Source organism: Lycium barbarum, chromosome 4 (assembly GCF_019175385.1).
Source record: "Lycium barbarum isolate Lr01 chromosome 4, ASM1917538v2, whole genome shotgun sequence".
In the NCBI taxonomy this organism is placed as follows: Eukaryota; Viridiplantae; Streptophyta; class Magnoliopsida; order Solanales; family Solanaceae; genus Lycium; species Lycium barbarum.
The window spans coordinates 95,600,885-95,618,721 of NC_083340.1; the positions used below are offsets into that span (position 1 = coordinate 95,600,885).

The window sequence follows — 17,837 nt, forward strand, 5'->3', positions numbered from 1 at the left end:
ATGCATGAGCTGGGGGATGGGGTGAATAACTTGATTAATAAAAATCATGTACTAGTTAACAGTTTGCTAGCACTTGTAGATACAGATGATCAGCATCTACGAGATGAAAATAGGGGTGGTAGGGATGCAGATGAAGATTTTCATCAGAGTTTTGATGTTAATAGGATTCATGATGTAAAAGAGGCCTCTGAAGTTTCTATGGAAAATCAGATGTCTGAATGTACTCAGGCAGGTGAGCTGTATTTGAATGAAGGTTCTAATGAGAAGATGCTAAGTATGACTGGTTCCATGGATCAGGAGGATTCTGCTCAGGCTTTAATTCTGAAGGATAATTCTAAAGAGGAGGTACTCAACTCTAATTGTAACTTGCAGTTGGTTGGCTACTATCCTGAGAAAGTTGTTGATGCTGAACAAAGGAATTTAGCTTTGGCCAGTATTCCTGATATTAAAGATGTTCAGCCTTTGAGTGTTGCTGTAAGGATATCTCCTAATAAAGCTTTACATGATGTAGTCTCTCACAAGTTACAGGAGGAAAATGATAACTTGACTTTGCTCAACAATAAGAAGGAAGATGCTGATGGTGATGCTATTGATCTGAAACTTCGCGAGATGTGTGTAGAAGCAGGATTATCTCCAAAATCACAAAGCAAAGGGCCAAGAAAAGGAAGAAAGCAAAACTCTGATGTTCCTCAACCAGTGAGGTATTCAACAAGGAGTAACTCTAAGAAAGCTGTTAAATGATTGTTAAATCTTTATTCTGGAACATAAGATCAGTAAAGTCCCAACAAGCATTTCATAGAGTCCAAATGTTAAATAAGCATCACAAGTTCTTTTTGGTAGCTCTGATGGAACCTTACCAGCATCAGAGACAGATTCATAAATATAGAAGGAGACTTGGAATGCCTTATGCTAATTCCAACTGTAATGGTAAAATCTGGCTTTTTGTGCAACACAATGTTGATGTTGAGGTTCTGTTGGATACTAAACAATCCATTACTGTAAAGCTGCAGTTTCATGATTTGAATAGAGATATGGTGGTTACAATGGTGTATGCTAAATGTTCAGATGTGGAGAGAATGCAGTTGTGGGATAGTTTATACTTCTTGGTGGAGATTTCAATGTTTTATTGAATGAAGAAGAAAAAATAGGAGGTTTGCCAGTATTGCCACAAGAATATGAAGATTTTGCTTTTTGTCTGAATTCCTGTGAGTTGCATGAGATGCCTTTCAAAGGGAGTACTTTCACCTGGTGGAATGGTAGGGCTGCCAATGACTGCATTTTTAAGAGATTGGACAGGATTGTGCATAATGATACTTTTCAGAATTGGTTTGGACATCTAGAGGTGGAACATCTGTCAAGGACTGGTTCTGATCATGCACCATTACTTGTATCTTGTGGAGATCAAGTGAAATTTTTTATCAAACCATTCAGATTTCTCAAATTCTGGGTGGAACATGATACTTTTCTTGACTTTGTTAAGCAGCAATGGGAAACAGTCTTATCTGATGATGTGTTTCTGTCATTTAAACTCAAGATGAAGAAACTGAAAGCTGCTTTAAGTGCATGGAGTAAGACTACTTTTGGGGACATTTTTAAACAACTAGTAATAAGAGAGGATATAGTTAAGATTAAAGAGCAGTTGTTTGAGGAGAATCCATCTGAAGAGAATAGAATGGTCATGCAAAGGGCACAAGCAGAACTTAAACTGTATCTTCACTATGAGGAAGAATTCTGGAGGCAAAAAGCTGGGATGGACTGTTTCTCTGAAGGTAATAAGAATACAAGATATTTCCATAGTTTGGTAAAAGGAAGAAGGAAAAGAATCCAGATTAAGAGGGTTAAAGATGATACTGGACATTGGCTAGAGGATGCTGATAGTGTTGCTGCTGAAGCTGTTAATTTTTTCCATAAGCAATTTACTCATGAGGAGGTTAGTGAAGATTCTCCAATTCTTACTAATATTCCTAAGTTGATTATAGAGGAGGATAATATACTACTTGCTGAACAACCTACTATGGAGGAAGTACAGAAGGTTGTATTTGAATTAAATGGAGACAGTTCCTGTGGCCCTGATGGATTTTCTGGTATATTTTATCAGAAGTGTTGGGAGGTGATCAAGGCTGATGTATTTAGTGTTGTTAAAGATTTCTTTGAAGGACAGACTCTTCCCAAGTCAATCACTCACACTAATCTAGTTTTGCTGCCAAAAAAGAATGTTGTTGAAGCATTCTCTGATATGAGACCTATAAGTCTTAGCAACTTTATCAATAAGGTCATATCAAGAGTTGTTCATGACAAACTAGACAAGTTACTCACAAGGGTCATCTCTCCAAACCAATCTGGTTTTGTTAAGGGCAGGAATATAATTGAGAATGTATTGTTGACACAAGAAATTGTAACTGATATAAGGAAGAGAGGAAAACCAGCAAATGTTGTGATTAAGTTGGATATGACAAAAGCATATGATAGGGTCTCATGGTTATACCTCTGTAAAGTGATGGGAAAGATGGGATTCTCCTCAGTTTTCATTGACCTTATATGGAGGTTGTTGGCAAATAATTGGCATTCAGTACTCCTAAATGGCCAGGCACATGGTTTCTTTCATTCTACAAGGGGTGTCAAGCAGGGGGATCCACTCTCTCCTGCTCTTTTCATTATAGCTGCAGAGGTTCTCTCAAGGGCATTAAATTCTTTGTTTGATCAGCCTGGTTTTGTTGGATATGGGATGCCAAAATGGACTGCTGACCTGAATCATCTGGCATATGCAGATGATACAATCATTTTTTCTGCAGCAGAAAACCAATCTTTACAGATGATCATGGATACTCTTCAGGAATATGAGAAAATATCTGGACAGCTGATAAATAAGAGGAAAAGTTCTTTTTATATGTTCAGCAAAGTATGAGATGAGTTAAGTCAGCAGGTTGCAGCAGTAACAGGATTTGTGAGAGGAAACTTTCCTTTTACATATATTGGAGTACCAATTTGTTACACCTCGAAAAATTTTCCGTTGGAACGCAAGAGAATAAACTAGTGATGAATATGAGTACATGATGTCCATGAGCAAGAAACGACGTTGATGACCTTAGGCGAAATTTCGAAAGTATCCGATGTGAGACGAGGAAGTTGGCTAAGTTAAGATGAGATACAAGGTGAGCAATGTGTCACGTCCCAACCCCGTGGGCCGCGACCAGTGCCCTAGCTGGGCACCTATACGTACCCGATACCCAAATTAGCATATTATCAGAATAATAATATAATAATAACATTAGTGGATGCTACAGAATTTAGCAAAAGAGCAGACTTGGCACACAGAAGCCGATAAGGCTGTCATATAACAAAACATCCCAAACATATGTACAGAACCCACACAGATGTATCCACAGACCTCTACAGAACATATCGCAATCATAAGACGGGACAGGGCCCCGTCATACCCTGAACAAAGTACATATCCAGATAGCAGTGACAGACTGTACCAAAAGATGGGCTCTGTAGAAGAGAGCGCCCCAAAATAGCAGAAATGGGATCCTAAACGTGCGGATCAGCAAACCTGTCGTCCGTACCTGCGCGGCATGAAAACGCAGCCCCCGAAGAAAGGGGGTCAGTACGAAATATGTACTGAATATGTAAAGCGGAATCACAGAAGTCAAATCATAATGATTACAGAAAATGGGTACAAAATCCAGAGTGTCAAATGCATATTTCCAAATCCGACAGAATGTGTACAAAAACATATGTCATATCATATCATATCCGGTCCCTGCCACGGGACTCGGCAGACAGAATGTGGCCACCCTCCCGACGCTGGTGCCACTATACAGAGGAATCAGAAAAAGGGGCGTGGCCCCGTATCATATAATGTCATATCAAAATGGCCATAACAGATCAGATCAGAATAGGCGGACATGGCACATCATACTCCACAGACCCATGTACGCGTATACCTGCCCCCTCACATCGGGACGCGGCGAACAATGCAGAGAATTACGCTTGACAACATATCCTGGCCCGGGCTCAGTGTGGGAAACATTGGGACATCCACGAATGGAGTAGTGAGAGACTAATGCAATTTAAAAATATCATAAATGGTTTCAAAGACTCGATGAAGCGTATCAAAGCCAAACAAATCCAATGGAGTCGGACGGAATCAGAACTAATACAATTCGGATATCATAATAATTTACAGGAATATAACCTTCCTGAAGTCATTCCGAGTGTCAAAATAATTTATAAGATTTAATAGAATATTTAAAATAATATTCTTTAAGCGATTAGTAAGGTAATCAAAACATTTCTTTCAAAAATCGCTTAAAAAGTAAGCTTTAGCATATTAGGGGCAAAACCGGAAATAGTGGGCCGGCCTCGGGACAAATAAGGCGGCGGGCTCAAATTATTCCCTCTAAGCTTATGGTATCACCTAAAAAGGTTATACAGACATTCTATGACTTTCCAAGTAATTTGGAGCAAAGTTGCATAATTTCAAGAAATAGCGTATCAAAGATGGTTCAATTCTACTGAAGGAAAAACTGAAATTTTGTCTTGCGGATTCCGAGGGCCAAGAGGTCCTTCGAGGCCCGGATCCGACTCTAACACACTAAGGGCATGCCAAGGGAAGAATTGGGTTTGCTTTACATACCTTTCACGCTCCTTAAGCCTTTCCAAACTCACTTCCCGTTTCGTCGAAAAACTGCAATTGGTCAAGTTTACCAATTGTGAGTTATTAATGCCATTATTACAACTTTAATCATATTTGGCTACCGAAATTTCGGCAGCACTTCCCCTATACATATGGCACCCCGAGAATTCAACTCGGCTAGAAATCATCAACAACAACCCAAACGACGACATTAACATCAACAAAGAACATTAAGAACACAAATATCCTTCAACAAGACATTTTTCTCACAAGTTGACATAACCTTCATTTCAATCCAAACTTTCACTAATATCAATAATTTCACATTCATCAACAATCAAGATCATCACCATATAGTTCTAGATACATTTCATATCGATTGCCTTAAGATATACACTCGATATACATAATATACAATTGTCCGCCAAAGTCTTAACTTATGCAAAACATCAAATCTTTGGCATGCAATTCCATAACAAGTTTCCAACTTCCAAATTCATCAATGATTATCACCATTAACAACCAAACAACTTCATTTCCTTAATGTCAGAAAATCATACTAAAACGACATAAGTTTCTACATTCCAATTCAATACAAACTTATATCATTCTAACTTCATTTCTATGCCAAGCATTACAACAACACTCCAATACACTAAACAAACTTAATCAATTCCACTCCATAGCCAACATACCACACGGCCATATGCTTATTTTTCCATATCAACTAAATTCATCCAACTTTCAATTCCCACATGCATTTCATCACAATCATAACTAGAATATAACATAAATTCAATACAATTTGGCTATACAACATGCATATACACACGGCTACAAGCCATATACCAAACCCACATTGCAAACTTCCATTTCTTCATACAATCAACACATTTCCATATACTACAACACAATCAAAACTTCACAACACAATAAAAAGGTAGAAATTCATACCTTTTCTTCAAGTTTCCTTCACTTGGAGATGTAGTCACTTTGATGATTCTAATGCTCCCCACTCCAATCCAACTATACCAAGTTACAAAGGAACCTTGACTTAGTAGGAAATCAACAAGAAATAAATTTTTGAAGCAAGATTTTTGGTACCTATTTTTTCCTAGCAAACCCGAAACCCTCTTCTTTCTCCTCTTCTATTTTTTTGTTCTTGGTTATCTCCTTTCATACTTATCATAGTCTTCAATTATATAAGTATTGAAGTGCTTGGTCACATGACCAAGCACATGACCCATAAAATGGGCTTGGACCAAGCCAAAGTGGCCGGCCAAACACCCCATTTTGGGCCTCACTTTGCTTCAATTATTTTTTGAGCCCAATACTTATGTATCACATTTTGTAATTCCCGAAACTAATTTCCAAAATTCCAAAATTACCCTTAACCTTGTCCCACACTTTCATGACTCTATTCTTTCATGCATAACTCCTATGTTCAACAAAATATCAAATTCATCTTATATCTCAAGAATCCAATGTAATTCAAGTCTTTCCAAACGTGTGAAAACACGGGTCATAACATCCTCCCCCCCTTTAGAACATTCGTCCTCGAATGTAAAATTAATCTTATAGGGTTGGAAAATACTTTGGGGGAGTTCATGCTTACAAACAACACATAGGACATACGATTGACATTGAAATGAAATTAAGCAGGATTTAAGGTTACCTGTGGGCATAGGGAACAATTGAGGATATTTCTTCTTCATTTCCTCTTCGGCCTCCCATGTCATTTCCTCCCTATTATCGTTCCGCCACAGTACCTTAACAGAGGCTACGTCTTTATTCCGGAGCCTTCTTACCTGACGATCCAAAATAGATACGGGCTGTTCCTCGTACGATAGTTGCTCCGTCACCTGAATATCATCCGCAGGGAAAATTCTGGAAGGGTCACCAATGCATCTGCGAAGCATAGAGACATGGAATACCGGATGTACCGCTTCCAAATCAGATGGCAAATCTAACTCATAGGCGACATTTCCAACCTTCCGAACAATCTGATAAGGCCCAATATAACGCGGACTGAGCTTACCCTTTCTGCCGAACCGCATCACGCCTTTCATAGGCGATACCTTCAGAAATACCCAATCGCCTACCTGAAACTCCAACGGTCGACGCCGTTTATCCACGTATGATTTCTGTCGACTCTGGGCTGCCAACAGTCGCTCTCGAATAAGTTTCACCTTGTCCACGGCCTGCTGGACCATATCTGGGCCAATCAACTCTATCTCGCCAATATCAAACCAGCCGATCGGCGATCTGCACTTCCTGCCATATAAAGCCTCGTACGGAGCCATCTGGATGTTGGAATGGTAACTGTTATTATATGCAAACTCAATCAACGGCAGGTGATCATCCCAGCTGCCTCTGAAATCAATAACGCAGGCCCGCAACATATCCCCCAGCGTCTGTATAGTGCGCTCGGCCTGCCCGTCGCTCTGAGGATGAAATGCGGTGCTCAGACTCACCTGAGTCCCTAGTCCCTCCTGAAAAGATCTCCAGAAATGCGCCGTAAACTGGGCGCCTCTGTCAGAAATAATAGATATAGGAACTCCGTGAAGCTTCACAATCTCCTTAATATAGAGCCTGGCATAATCCTCGGCGGAATAAGTAGCCCTGACGGGAAGAAAATGGGCTGATTTCGTCAGCCTATCAACAACGACCCAGATGGAATCATACTTCCGTGGAGTGCGAGGCAAACCTGTAATGAAGTCCATATTAATAACCTCCCACTTCCAAGTCGGGATTTCTATATCCTGCAGCAGTCCACCCGGTTTCTGGTGCTCAATCTTGACCTGCTGACAATTAGGGCACTGGGCGACGAACTCTGCAACATCCCGCTTCATACCGTCCCACCAGTATAAGCATCGAAGATCATGGTACATCTTTGTAGACCCAGGATGGACCGAATAGCGAGCATAATGTGCCTCGCTCATAACCTGTTGCCGAAGGCCTGCAATATCAGGTACACACAACCTGCCTCTGTGTAACAAAGTACCGTCCGGTGAAAACTCGAACGGAGTCCTCTCCTTATCATAGGCTGTGTCCCTGTACCGAGCTAAGACAGGATCCTCATACTGACGCCGCTTAATATCGTCCCTGATAGACGACTCAGAAACCCCTCGAACAAAAATCTGGGTATCTCCAGAATCGGCCAGACGAACCCCGAGACTAGCCAACTGCTGAATATCACGGGCTATCTCTTTCCTGTCTGGCTGTAAGTCGGCCAAACTGCCCATCGACTTCCGACTGAGCGCATCTGCAACAACATTAGCCTTACCCGGATGATACAGAATATCCACGTCATAATCTTTCAGAAGCTCCAGCCACCTCCGCTGCCGCAAATTAAGCTCTCTCTGTCTGAAAATATACTGGAGACTCTTATGATCAGTATAGATATCCACATGAACGCCATATAAATAGTGTCTCCATATCTTCAGAGCATGAATTACCGCTGCGAGCTCCAAATCGTGGGTAGGATAATTCTTTTCATGCTTTTTGAGCTGCCGGGAAGCATACGCTATAACTCTGCCGTGCTGCATCAATACACAGCCTAACCCCATACCAGAAGCGTCACAATAAATAACATACCCGTCCGGTCCCTCTGGAAGAGTCAGAACTGGGGCTGAAGTCAGCTTCTCCTTCAGCAACTGGAAGCTCCGTTCACAAGCGTCAGACCACTGGAACTTAGCTCCCTTCTGAGTCAGCCTTGTCAAAGGCGCTGAAATCGAAGCAAACTTCTCCACAAATCTCCTGTAATAACCTGCTAACCCCAGGAAACTGCGTACCTCTATGGGCGTCGTAGGTCTGGGCCAATTCTTCACGGCCTCAATCTTCTGTGTGTCCACCCGGACACCATCAGCTGCAATAATATGCCCCAAGAAAGCCACTGAAGACAGCCAGAATTCACACTTAGAAAATTTGGCATATAATTTCTGATGCCGGAGTACCCCTAATACCGATCTCAGATGATCTGCGTGCTCCGCCTCAGACCGAGAATAAACCAGGATATCATCAATGAATACAATTACAAACATATCCAAGAATGGCCTGAATACCCGGTTCATCAAATCCATGAATACTGCGGGAGCATTAGTAAGTCCAAAAGACATAACCCTGAACTCATAATGCCCATATCGGGTCCGGAAAGCTGTCTTAGGGATATCGTCCTCTCGTACTCGTACCTGGTGGTAGCCGGATCGAAGATCTATCTTCGAAAAACACTTAGCGCCCTGCAGCTGATCAAACAAATCATCAATCCTGGGGAGGGGGTATTTATTCTTTATAGTTACCTTATTCAGCTGCCGATAATCAATACACATACGCAGCGACCCGTCTTTCTTATGCACAAATAATACCGGGGCTCCCCAAGGCGAAGTACTGGGTCTGATGAAACCCTTATCCAACAAATCTTTCAACTGCTCCTTCAACTCCTTTAATTCTGCAGGCGCCATTCTGTACGGAGGAATAGAGATAGGCTGAGTGTCTGGGAGTAAGTCAATAGAGAAGTCTATCTCTCGCTCTGGAGGAAGACCTGGAAGCTCGTCGGGGAAAACATCTGGAAACTCATTAACCACGGGGACTGACTGAAGTGTCGGCATCTCGGCGTCCAAGTCTTGCACCCGAACCAGATGATAGATATAACCCTTTCTGATCATTTTCTTTGCCTTAAGGTATGAAATAAACTTACCTTTCGGCGATGCTGTATTACCAGCCCAATTTATAACTGGCTCCCCGGGAAACTGGAAGCGAACCACCTTATTCTGGCAGTCAACATTAGCATAACAGGAAGCTAGCCAGTCCATGCCCATAATAACATCAAATTCAGTCATATCTAACTCTACCAGATCTGCCTTAGTATCACGGCCACATACAATCACAGAACAGTCTTTATAAACCTGTTTCGCTACAATAAAGTCCCCTATCGGTGTGGCTACCTCAAATGGCTTTATAGGTTCAGACATAATACCAATTTTACCGGCAACAAGAGGTGAAATATATGATAAAGTCTAACCTGGATCAATTAATGCATACACAGACCGAGAGAAGACCAATAAAGTACCTGTAACGACATTAGGAGATGCCTCCTGATCCTGGCGACTGGCCAAAGCATAAATGCGGTTCGAAGGACCGCTAATACCAGAAGCTCCACCACGGCCTCTGCCACGACCCGCTGGTGCCGAAATACCCTGCCCCGTAGGGCGCATAGCCACTGACGAAGATGAAGACCCAGCGGCTGATCCGGTAGGCTGCGCTGCACCACCCGAACTACCCTTATACGGGCAATCTCTCACAGAATGGCCATGACAGCCATAAGAAAAGCATGCACCGGTGGCTCTATAGCACTCTCCCGTATGGTATCTGCCGCAAAAAGAACACTGAACCCTGGGTGGCCTCATCTGACCAGAACCCCTATCTGTCCGCGAACCTGAAGCCCTGGAGCTCTGGCCTGCTCCTGAATACCCTGGGCTATCAAATCTGCGACCTGTAGGCTGGGGAGGCGCGCTCTGCGCCGGCTGAGATTAAAATCTGCTAGGCTGCTACGGCTGTTGGGGCTGTCTGCCCCGAAAATCTCCAGATGACCTGGCCCTCTTGGGCTGTCTCCGATCCTGGCCCTTGTCAGGCTGGTGTCCTCCTCTGCCCCGATCCTCCATGCCCTGGGCATGGGCCTGGATACGGGCAATGTCCATACCGGGCTGAGCAGCCAATACTAAGCAGCTATCAACAAAATACCGATCCAGCCCCATAATATATCTGTGCATCCGGTCCGCCATAGTAGCCACCACAGTAGGTGCATATCGGGCCAAGGAATCAAACTCCAAACTATAGTCCCGGATACTGCGGCCCTTCTGCCTCAATAATAAGAATCTATCAGATCTGGCTCGTCGCAACTCTGGGGGCAGAAAATGTCCAAGCAATGCCTGAGAAAAATCGCCCCAAACTGCTGGAGGAGCGCCGTCCCCCCTGGATATCCCCCATGACTCGTACCAGTTTGCCGTCACATCATATAACCGGTACGAAGCTAACGCGACTGACTCTGTCACGGAAGCATTAATCAAATCTAGAGTGCGTCGCATCTTCCTGATAAACTCCTCAGGATCCTCCTCGGGCTTTGTCCCGAAGAACTCTGGAGGGTTACAAGTCAAAAACTCACGAGCTCTCGAACTATCACGCCTGACTGCCCGGTCACCTCCCAGTCCATGCCCCTGAACCTGCCCTGCCAAAAGTCTCGTCAGCAACTGGACTGCCTCCCTCATAGACTGATCCTCAGTGCCTGGCCGTGGAGCTGGAGGCTCAGGTACTGGAACTGCGGGAGCTGGCGGTGGAGCCGCCCCCCGATCTGCGGCTGCGGCCGCCCCAATATCCTCCACGAGTGGCAGTGTAGACGAACCCTCTGTCTGGGGAAAAGTCCCCGGAGCAATATGTGCCTGGGCCCTGGTAATCCTCTGGACCCGGCTAGTCTCTCCCAAGGCTGTTGACTTGGCCTTTTGGGCCGCTGTTGCCTTTTTTGGAGGCATATCTGCAAACATAGCCACTCGTTAGGGAGGGGTCTTCCTGATAACACACCTCTATCGCACGATCTAAGACAGAAAGAAGGGTAGTATCCTAAATGCCCTGTAGCCTCCTGTTTATAGGCGTGGTGCACAACACACCGATAAACAAGACTCTACTAGACACGGTCTGTGGACATTCCGAGGACGAACTGCTCTGATACCACTTTTGTCACGACCCAACCCCGTGGGCCGCGACCAGTGCCCTAGCTGGGCACCTATACGTACCCGATACCCAAATTAGCATATTATCAGAATAATAATATAATAATAACATTAGTGGATGCTACAGAATTTAGCAGAAGAGCAGACTTGGCACACAGAAGCCGATAAGGCTGTCATATAACAAAACATCCCAAACATATGTACAGAACCCACACAGATGTATCCACAGACCTCTACAGAACATATCGCAATCATAAGACGGGACAGGGCCCCGTCATACCCTGAACAAAGTACATATCCAGATAGCAGTGACAGACTGTACCAAAAGATGGGCTCTGTAGAAGAGAGCGCCCCAAAATAGCAGAAATGGGATCCTAAACGTGCGGATCAGCAAACCTGTCGTCCGTACCTGCGCGGCATGAAAACGCAGCCCCCAAAGAAAGGGGGTCAGTACGAAATATGTACTGAATATGTAAAGCGGAATCACAGAAGTCAAATCATAATGATTACAGAAAATGGGTACAAAATCCAGAGTGTCAAATGCATATTTCCAAATCAGACAGAATGTGTACAGAAACATATGTCATATCATATCATATCATATCCGGTCCCTGCCACGGGACTCGGCAGACAGAATGTGGCCACCCTCCCGACGCTGGTGCCACTATACAGAGGAATCAGAAAAAGGGGCGTGGCCCCGTATCATATAATGTCATATCAAAATGGCCATAACAGATCAGATCAGAATAGGTGGACATGGCACATCATACTCCACAGACCCATGTACGCGTATACCTGCCCCCTCACATCGGGACGCGGCGAACAATGCAGAGAATTACGCTTGACAACATATCCTGGCCCGGGCTCAGTGTGGGAAACATTGGGACATCCACGAATGGAGTAGTGAGAGACTAATGCAATTTAAAAATATCATAAATGGTTTCAAAGACTCGATGAAGCGTATCAAAGCCAAACAAATCCAATGGAGTCGGACGGAATCAGAACTAATACAATTCGGATATCATAATAATTTACAGGAATATAACCTTCCTGAAGTCATTCCGAGTGTCAAAATAATTTATAAGATTTAATAGAATATTTAAAATAATATTCTTTAAGCGATTAGTAAGGTAATCAAAACATTTCTTTCAAAAATCGCTTAAAAAGTAAGCTTTAGCATATTAGGGGCAAAACCGGAAATAGTGGGCCGGCCTCGGGACAAATAAGGCGGCGGGCTCAAATTATGCCCTCTAAGCTTATGGTATCACCTAAAAAGGTTATACAGACATTCTATGACTTTCCAAGTAATTTGGAGCAAAGTTGCATAATTTCAAGAAATAGCGTATCAAAGATGGTTCAATTCTACTGAAGGAAAAACTGAAATTTTGTCTTGCGGATTCCGAGGGCCAAGAGGTCCTTCGAGGCCCGGATCCGACTCTAACACACTAAGGGCATTCCAAGGGAAGAATTGGGTTTGCTTTACATACCTTTCACGCTCCTTAAGCCTTTCCAAACTCACTTCCCGTTTCGTCGAAAAACTGCAATTGGTCAAGTTTACCAATTGTGAGTTATTAATGCCATTATTACAACTTTAATCATATTTGGCTACCGAAATTTCGGCAGCACTTCCCCTATACATATGGCACCCCGAGAATTCAACTCGGCTAGAAATCATCAACAACAACCCAAACGACGACATTAACATCAACAAAGAACATTAAGAACACAAATATCCTTCAACAAGACATTTTTCTCACAAGTTGACATAACCTTCATTTCAATCCAAACTTTCACTAATATCAATAATTTCACATTCATCAACAATCAAGATCATCACCATATAGTTCTAGATACATTTCATATCGATTGCCTTAAGATATACACTCGATATACATAATATACAATTGTCCGCCAAAGTCTTAACTTATGCAAAACATCAAATCTTTGGCATGCAATTCCATAACAAGTTTCCAACTTCCAAATTCATCAATGATTATCACCATTAACAACCAAACAACTTCATTTCCTTAATGTCAGAAAATCATACTAAAACGACATAAGTTTCTACATTCCAATTCAATACAAACTTATATCATTCTAACTTCATTTCTATGCCAAGCATTACAACAACACTCCAATACACTAAACAAACTTAATCAATTCCACTCCATAGCCAACATACCACACGGCCATATGCTTATTTTTCCATATCAACTAAATTCATCCAACTTTCAATTCCCACATGCATTTCATCACAATCATAACTAGAATATAACATAAATTCAATACAATTTGGCTATACAACATGCATATACACACGGCTACAAGCCATATACCAAACCCACATTGCAAACTTCCATTTCTTCATACAATCAACACATTTCCATATACTACAACACAATCAAAACTTCACAACACAATAAAAAGGTAGAAATTCATACCTTTTCTTCAAGTTTCCTTCACTTGGAGATGTAGTCACTTTGATGATTCTAATGCTCCCCACTCCAATCCAACTATACCAAGTTACAAAGGAACCTTGACTTAGTAGGAAATCAACAAGAAATAAATTTTTGAAGCAAGATTTTTGGTACCTATTTTTTCCTAGCAAACCCGAAACCCTCTTCTTTCTCCTCTTCTATTTTTTTGTTCTTGGTTATCTCCTTTCATACTTATCATAGTCTTCAATTATATAAGTATTGAAGTGCTTGGTCACATGACCAAGCACATGACCCATAAAATGGGCTTGGACCAAGCCAAAGTGGCCGGCCAAGCACCCCATTTTGGGCCTCACTTTGCTTCAATTATTTTTTGAGCCCAATACTTATGGATCACATTTTGTAATTCCCGAAACTAATTTCCAAAATTCCAAAATTACCCTTAACCTTGTCCCACACTTTCATGACTCTATTCTTTCATGCATAACTCCTATGTTCAACAAAATATCAAATTCATCTTATATCTCAAGAATCCAATGTAATTCAAGTCTTTCCAAACGTGTGAAAACACGGGTCATAACACAATGCATGTGCATGGACGGGGGTGATTAAAATGAGAAGTCTAAGAAATATGGGAAGTTGCAGAATTGCAACTGCCCAGTGGTCGTATATTGCAAAATACGGACCGTAAAGTGCAATACGGTCCGTAAACTGGCAGTCGTAAGCTGGCAGTCGTAAACTGCCATACAAAAGCTTCAGCTTTCTGCCAGTAGTCGTAAAGTGCAAATACGGACCGTAAACTGGTATACGGTTCGTAAACTGCCGGGTCAAAAACTGGCATGCAAACTTCAACTTCCTGCCAGCTGAGGAAAAAGGTATAATACGACCTGGTGGACGGACCCGTAAAGTGATTTACGGCCCGTATACCATGGTCGTAAACCACCATGAAGGCAGCCCAGCTTCTGGTTCTGGAATTGGTTAATTACGCCCATGGAGGACGAGCCGTATAGTGGAATACGGACCGTAAACCTCCATGGACGACCACTGTTCACCCAACACAGATTTTTTAATTCATTAAATGTGAGGATCAAGACTTGTCTTATTTCATTTCCACATTACACCACTTCTCTCTAAAACTTCTCTCTACATTTATTATATGAGTTTTCAAGGATTATAAGCCATCAATAACATTAAGACAAGTGAATCAAGGATAAGGGAATCATCAAGGATCATCCAAGTCAAGAAATCCAAATGGAAAAAAACTAGGGTTTTGCTCAAAGAGGAGTATTATCAACCAAAGCTTGTTCCTACAACTTCTAAGGTAAGATTCATGATTTTTATAAGATGTTTAAGGTATTGGAGAATTAAAATACATGGATTGTAGAAAATGTGGTCAACTAGGTCATGAATGATGAATAGTGAATGACTAATGGCCATTGTTATGATGTTAATGAAGGTATAAACGCTAGCATTGGAAGGGAACGTGCAAGTGTAGAATAGTTCGACGGAAAGGTATGTACGGCTAACCCTTCTTTCATAAGGCATGGTTCTTGGCCAAGTTTCTAATTCCTCTATACGAGTATGTTGTCTTCACATGGTTGACATTCCGAGCTCATAAGCTCACGACCCTTGATATGTACTATGATTATACTATGTTCCTCGTATGACGAGTAAGTCTATAATGTAGATGTAACGATAATGATGAGGATAGAAATGATGATGAGAGTAAAATGAGATTCGAGATGCTTACGAGCTATGACATATGTATTTGTATGCCTATGAAGGGCTATGATAAGACCCCGAGCTTATGATGCCGGGTAAGACTATATGTATATGACTCTGTATAGAGTATGTATACGATTACAAAATGCGCGCACACCTCTGCAGATGGTACGGATAACCCTGATGCCTTGGTAGGGCCAGGTATGCATGATCTTGAGCCTTGGTTGGCCTAGTATATATATAAAACACCGATCCTATAAGGTCGGGTATGCTATGTAAATGCTATGTATATGAAATGACTAGGTATATAATATGAATATGAATGTGATAAGACTATGTATAAGAATACGAATAAGGACATGTATACGAATATGAGCACAAGTAAGGTATGAGTACTATTATGGAATATGGATGACGACGAAGATGTGCTAATACGTAAAAATGGAAAGTCCTACGAAAGGCAGGTAAGTACTATGACGATGATATTATTTTCTCCCCTCCTATGCTATTTCATACGGTGTTCATTATGCTTATATATCGATGTTGATCATGCTTTACATACTCAGTACATTCTTCGTACTGACGTCCTTTTATTTGTGGACGCTGCGTCATGCCCGCAGGTGCACAGGGAGACAGGCTTGATCCATAGCTGCTTATTCAGAGATTGCATAGCAGAGCTCCATTTCTTTCGGAGCCGTAGCTTTTGGGTACTTATTCTTTTGTGTATATAATTATGGGCATAGCGGGGTCCTGTCCCGATCATACGATATGTCATACTCTTAGAGGCTCGTAGTCATGTGTATGTTGGTAGAGATGTTCGGCCATGTCGGCCCATGTTTTGTATATCTTTTGTTGGCCTTGTCGGCCTTGTACTTATGATGCGGCATAGATGCCTATGATATGTTAAATGATGATGGTCGTCTAATGGGATAAATATGATTAACGATAAGAAAAGCACGAATTGACTTATGGTTCACCTAGATGTTATGTTATGTACGATAAGGGGGTGCCCGGGTGGGGTAGCACCGGGTGCTCGTCGCGGCCCCCTAGCCGGGTCGTGACAAAAGTGGTATCAGAGCAGTTCAGTCCTAGGATGTGTCTACGAGCCGTGTCTAGTAGAGTCTTGGTTATGGGTGTGTTGCGCGCCACACTTATAAACAAGAAGTTGCGGACATTTTAGGTTATGTCCCGTGTTTTCGTATAATTGGAAATCGAGAAATAATTACGACTTGTGTGTTATAAGGACATAATTTGATTTTAGTGAATATGACTATGTTGGTTATGGAATTATTAATGTTAAGACCTCGGGGAAGGCCGATAATAAATTTGGAATTTCGGAAATTAGTTTCGGGAATTACAAAACGGGACATTTTATGAATTAGGCCAAGGAAAAATGCAACACAAAATTGAGGCCCAAAGAATGGAAGTGGCCGGCCATGTACAAGGCCCAAGCCTCTTCCTTAGTGATCATGTGCATAGCACATGATCAATTATGTGGATATATATCAACAACACTTAGAATTTTCAAGATCAAAAATCAAAAATTCAAGAACACCCCACAAAAGGGCTTCGGCCGAACCAAGAAAGAGGAGAGAAAGAAATTCTCCAAGCCTTGTTTGTGATCCAAAAATCCTAATTTCTACATAGTTGTGAAGTACTCAAGACCCTCTTCAACGGGGTATAATTAGTTTGGCACAAGGACCTCGTTTACGACAAGTCGGGTTTTCAAGAAAAGGTAAGAATTTTGCCCCTTTAATGTTATAGAATTGATATGAATGTGTTAAGGATTGAGAATAGACGAGAATCCCGTAACTTTGGTGTATATAGAAAGCCGTGGGTGTGTGTGTATATTGTGTGTTGGCCGTGAGCCATAGGGAGAAGAAAGTGAGGTGAATTGATCTTGTTTAGTTGGTATAATGTGTTGTTGTGATCCTTGTGTCGTAAATGATTGATTGATGAATTAAATTGGCGTTGGAAAATGATTTCGGATATTATCGGAAAGTGTATACCTTTGGTATAATTGTGTATATCATTGTATATTTAGAGTGCTAAAGACTTTAAATATGAGTTATAGTTGATATTAATGAATTCGGAATGAAACGACACAAGTTAGAATGTTCGTCGTGAATTTTCGTTGTTTTGAAGAATTATGGAAATAATGGATTTTGGGCAATTTCGTGTATGGCTTGGAATGTATTTTGAATGTGATGGCATAATCTTGAATGAGTGAATGAATACAATAATATGGAAATAGATTTGGAATTTTGAAGTTTGAATGGAAGATTTCCAACTTGTGTAGTAAGGTAGGCTTTTGAAGTT

At 41.8% G+C, this 17,837-nt stretch overlaps 1 protein-coding gene across 1 annotated transcript in view; it reads left to right on the top strand.

Moving 5' to 3' along the window:
* Positions 1 to 737: 737 nt before the first annotated feature.
* The window catches only part of LOC132637608 (uncharacterized), a 28,229-nt gene continuing 11,129 nt past the window's right edge, over positions 738 to 17,837 (top strand). Inside the window, exons 1-3 of the mRNA XM_060354673.1 lie at positions 738 to 1,092; positions 1,137 to 2,374; positions 2,507 to 2,758. Of these exons, the coding sequence (XP_060210656.1) occupies positions 738 to 1,092; positions 1,137 to 2,374; positions 2,507 to 2,758 (1,845 nt within the window). The remainder of the gene's footprint in view (positions 1,093 to 1,136; positions 2,375 to 2,506; positions 2,759 to 17,837) is intronic.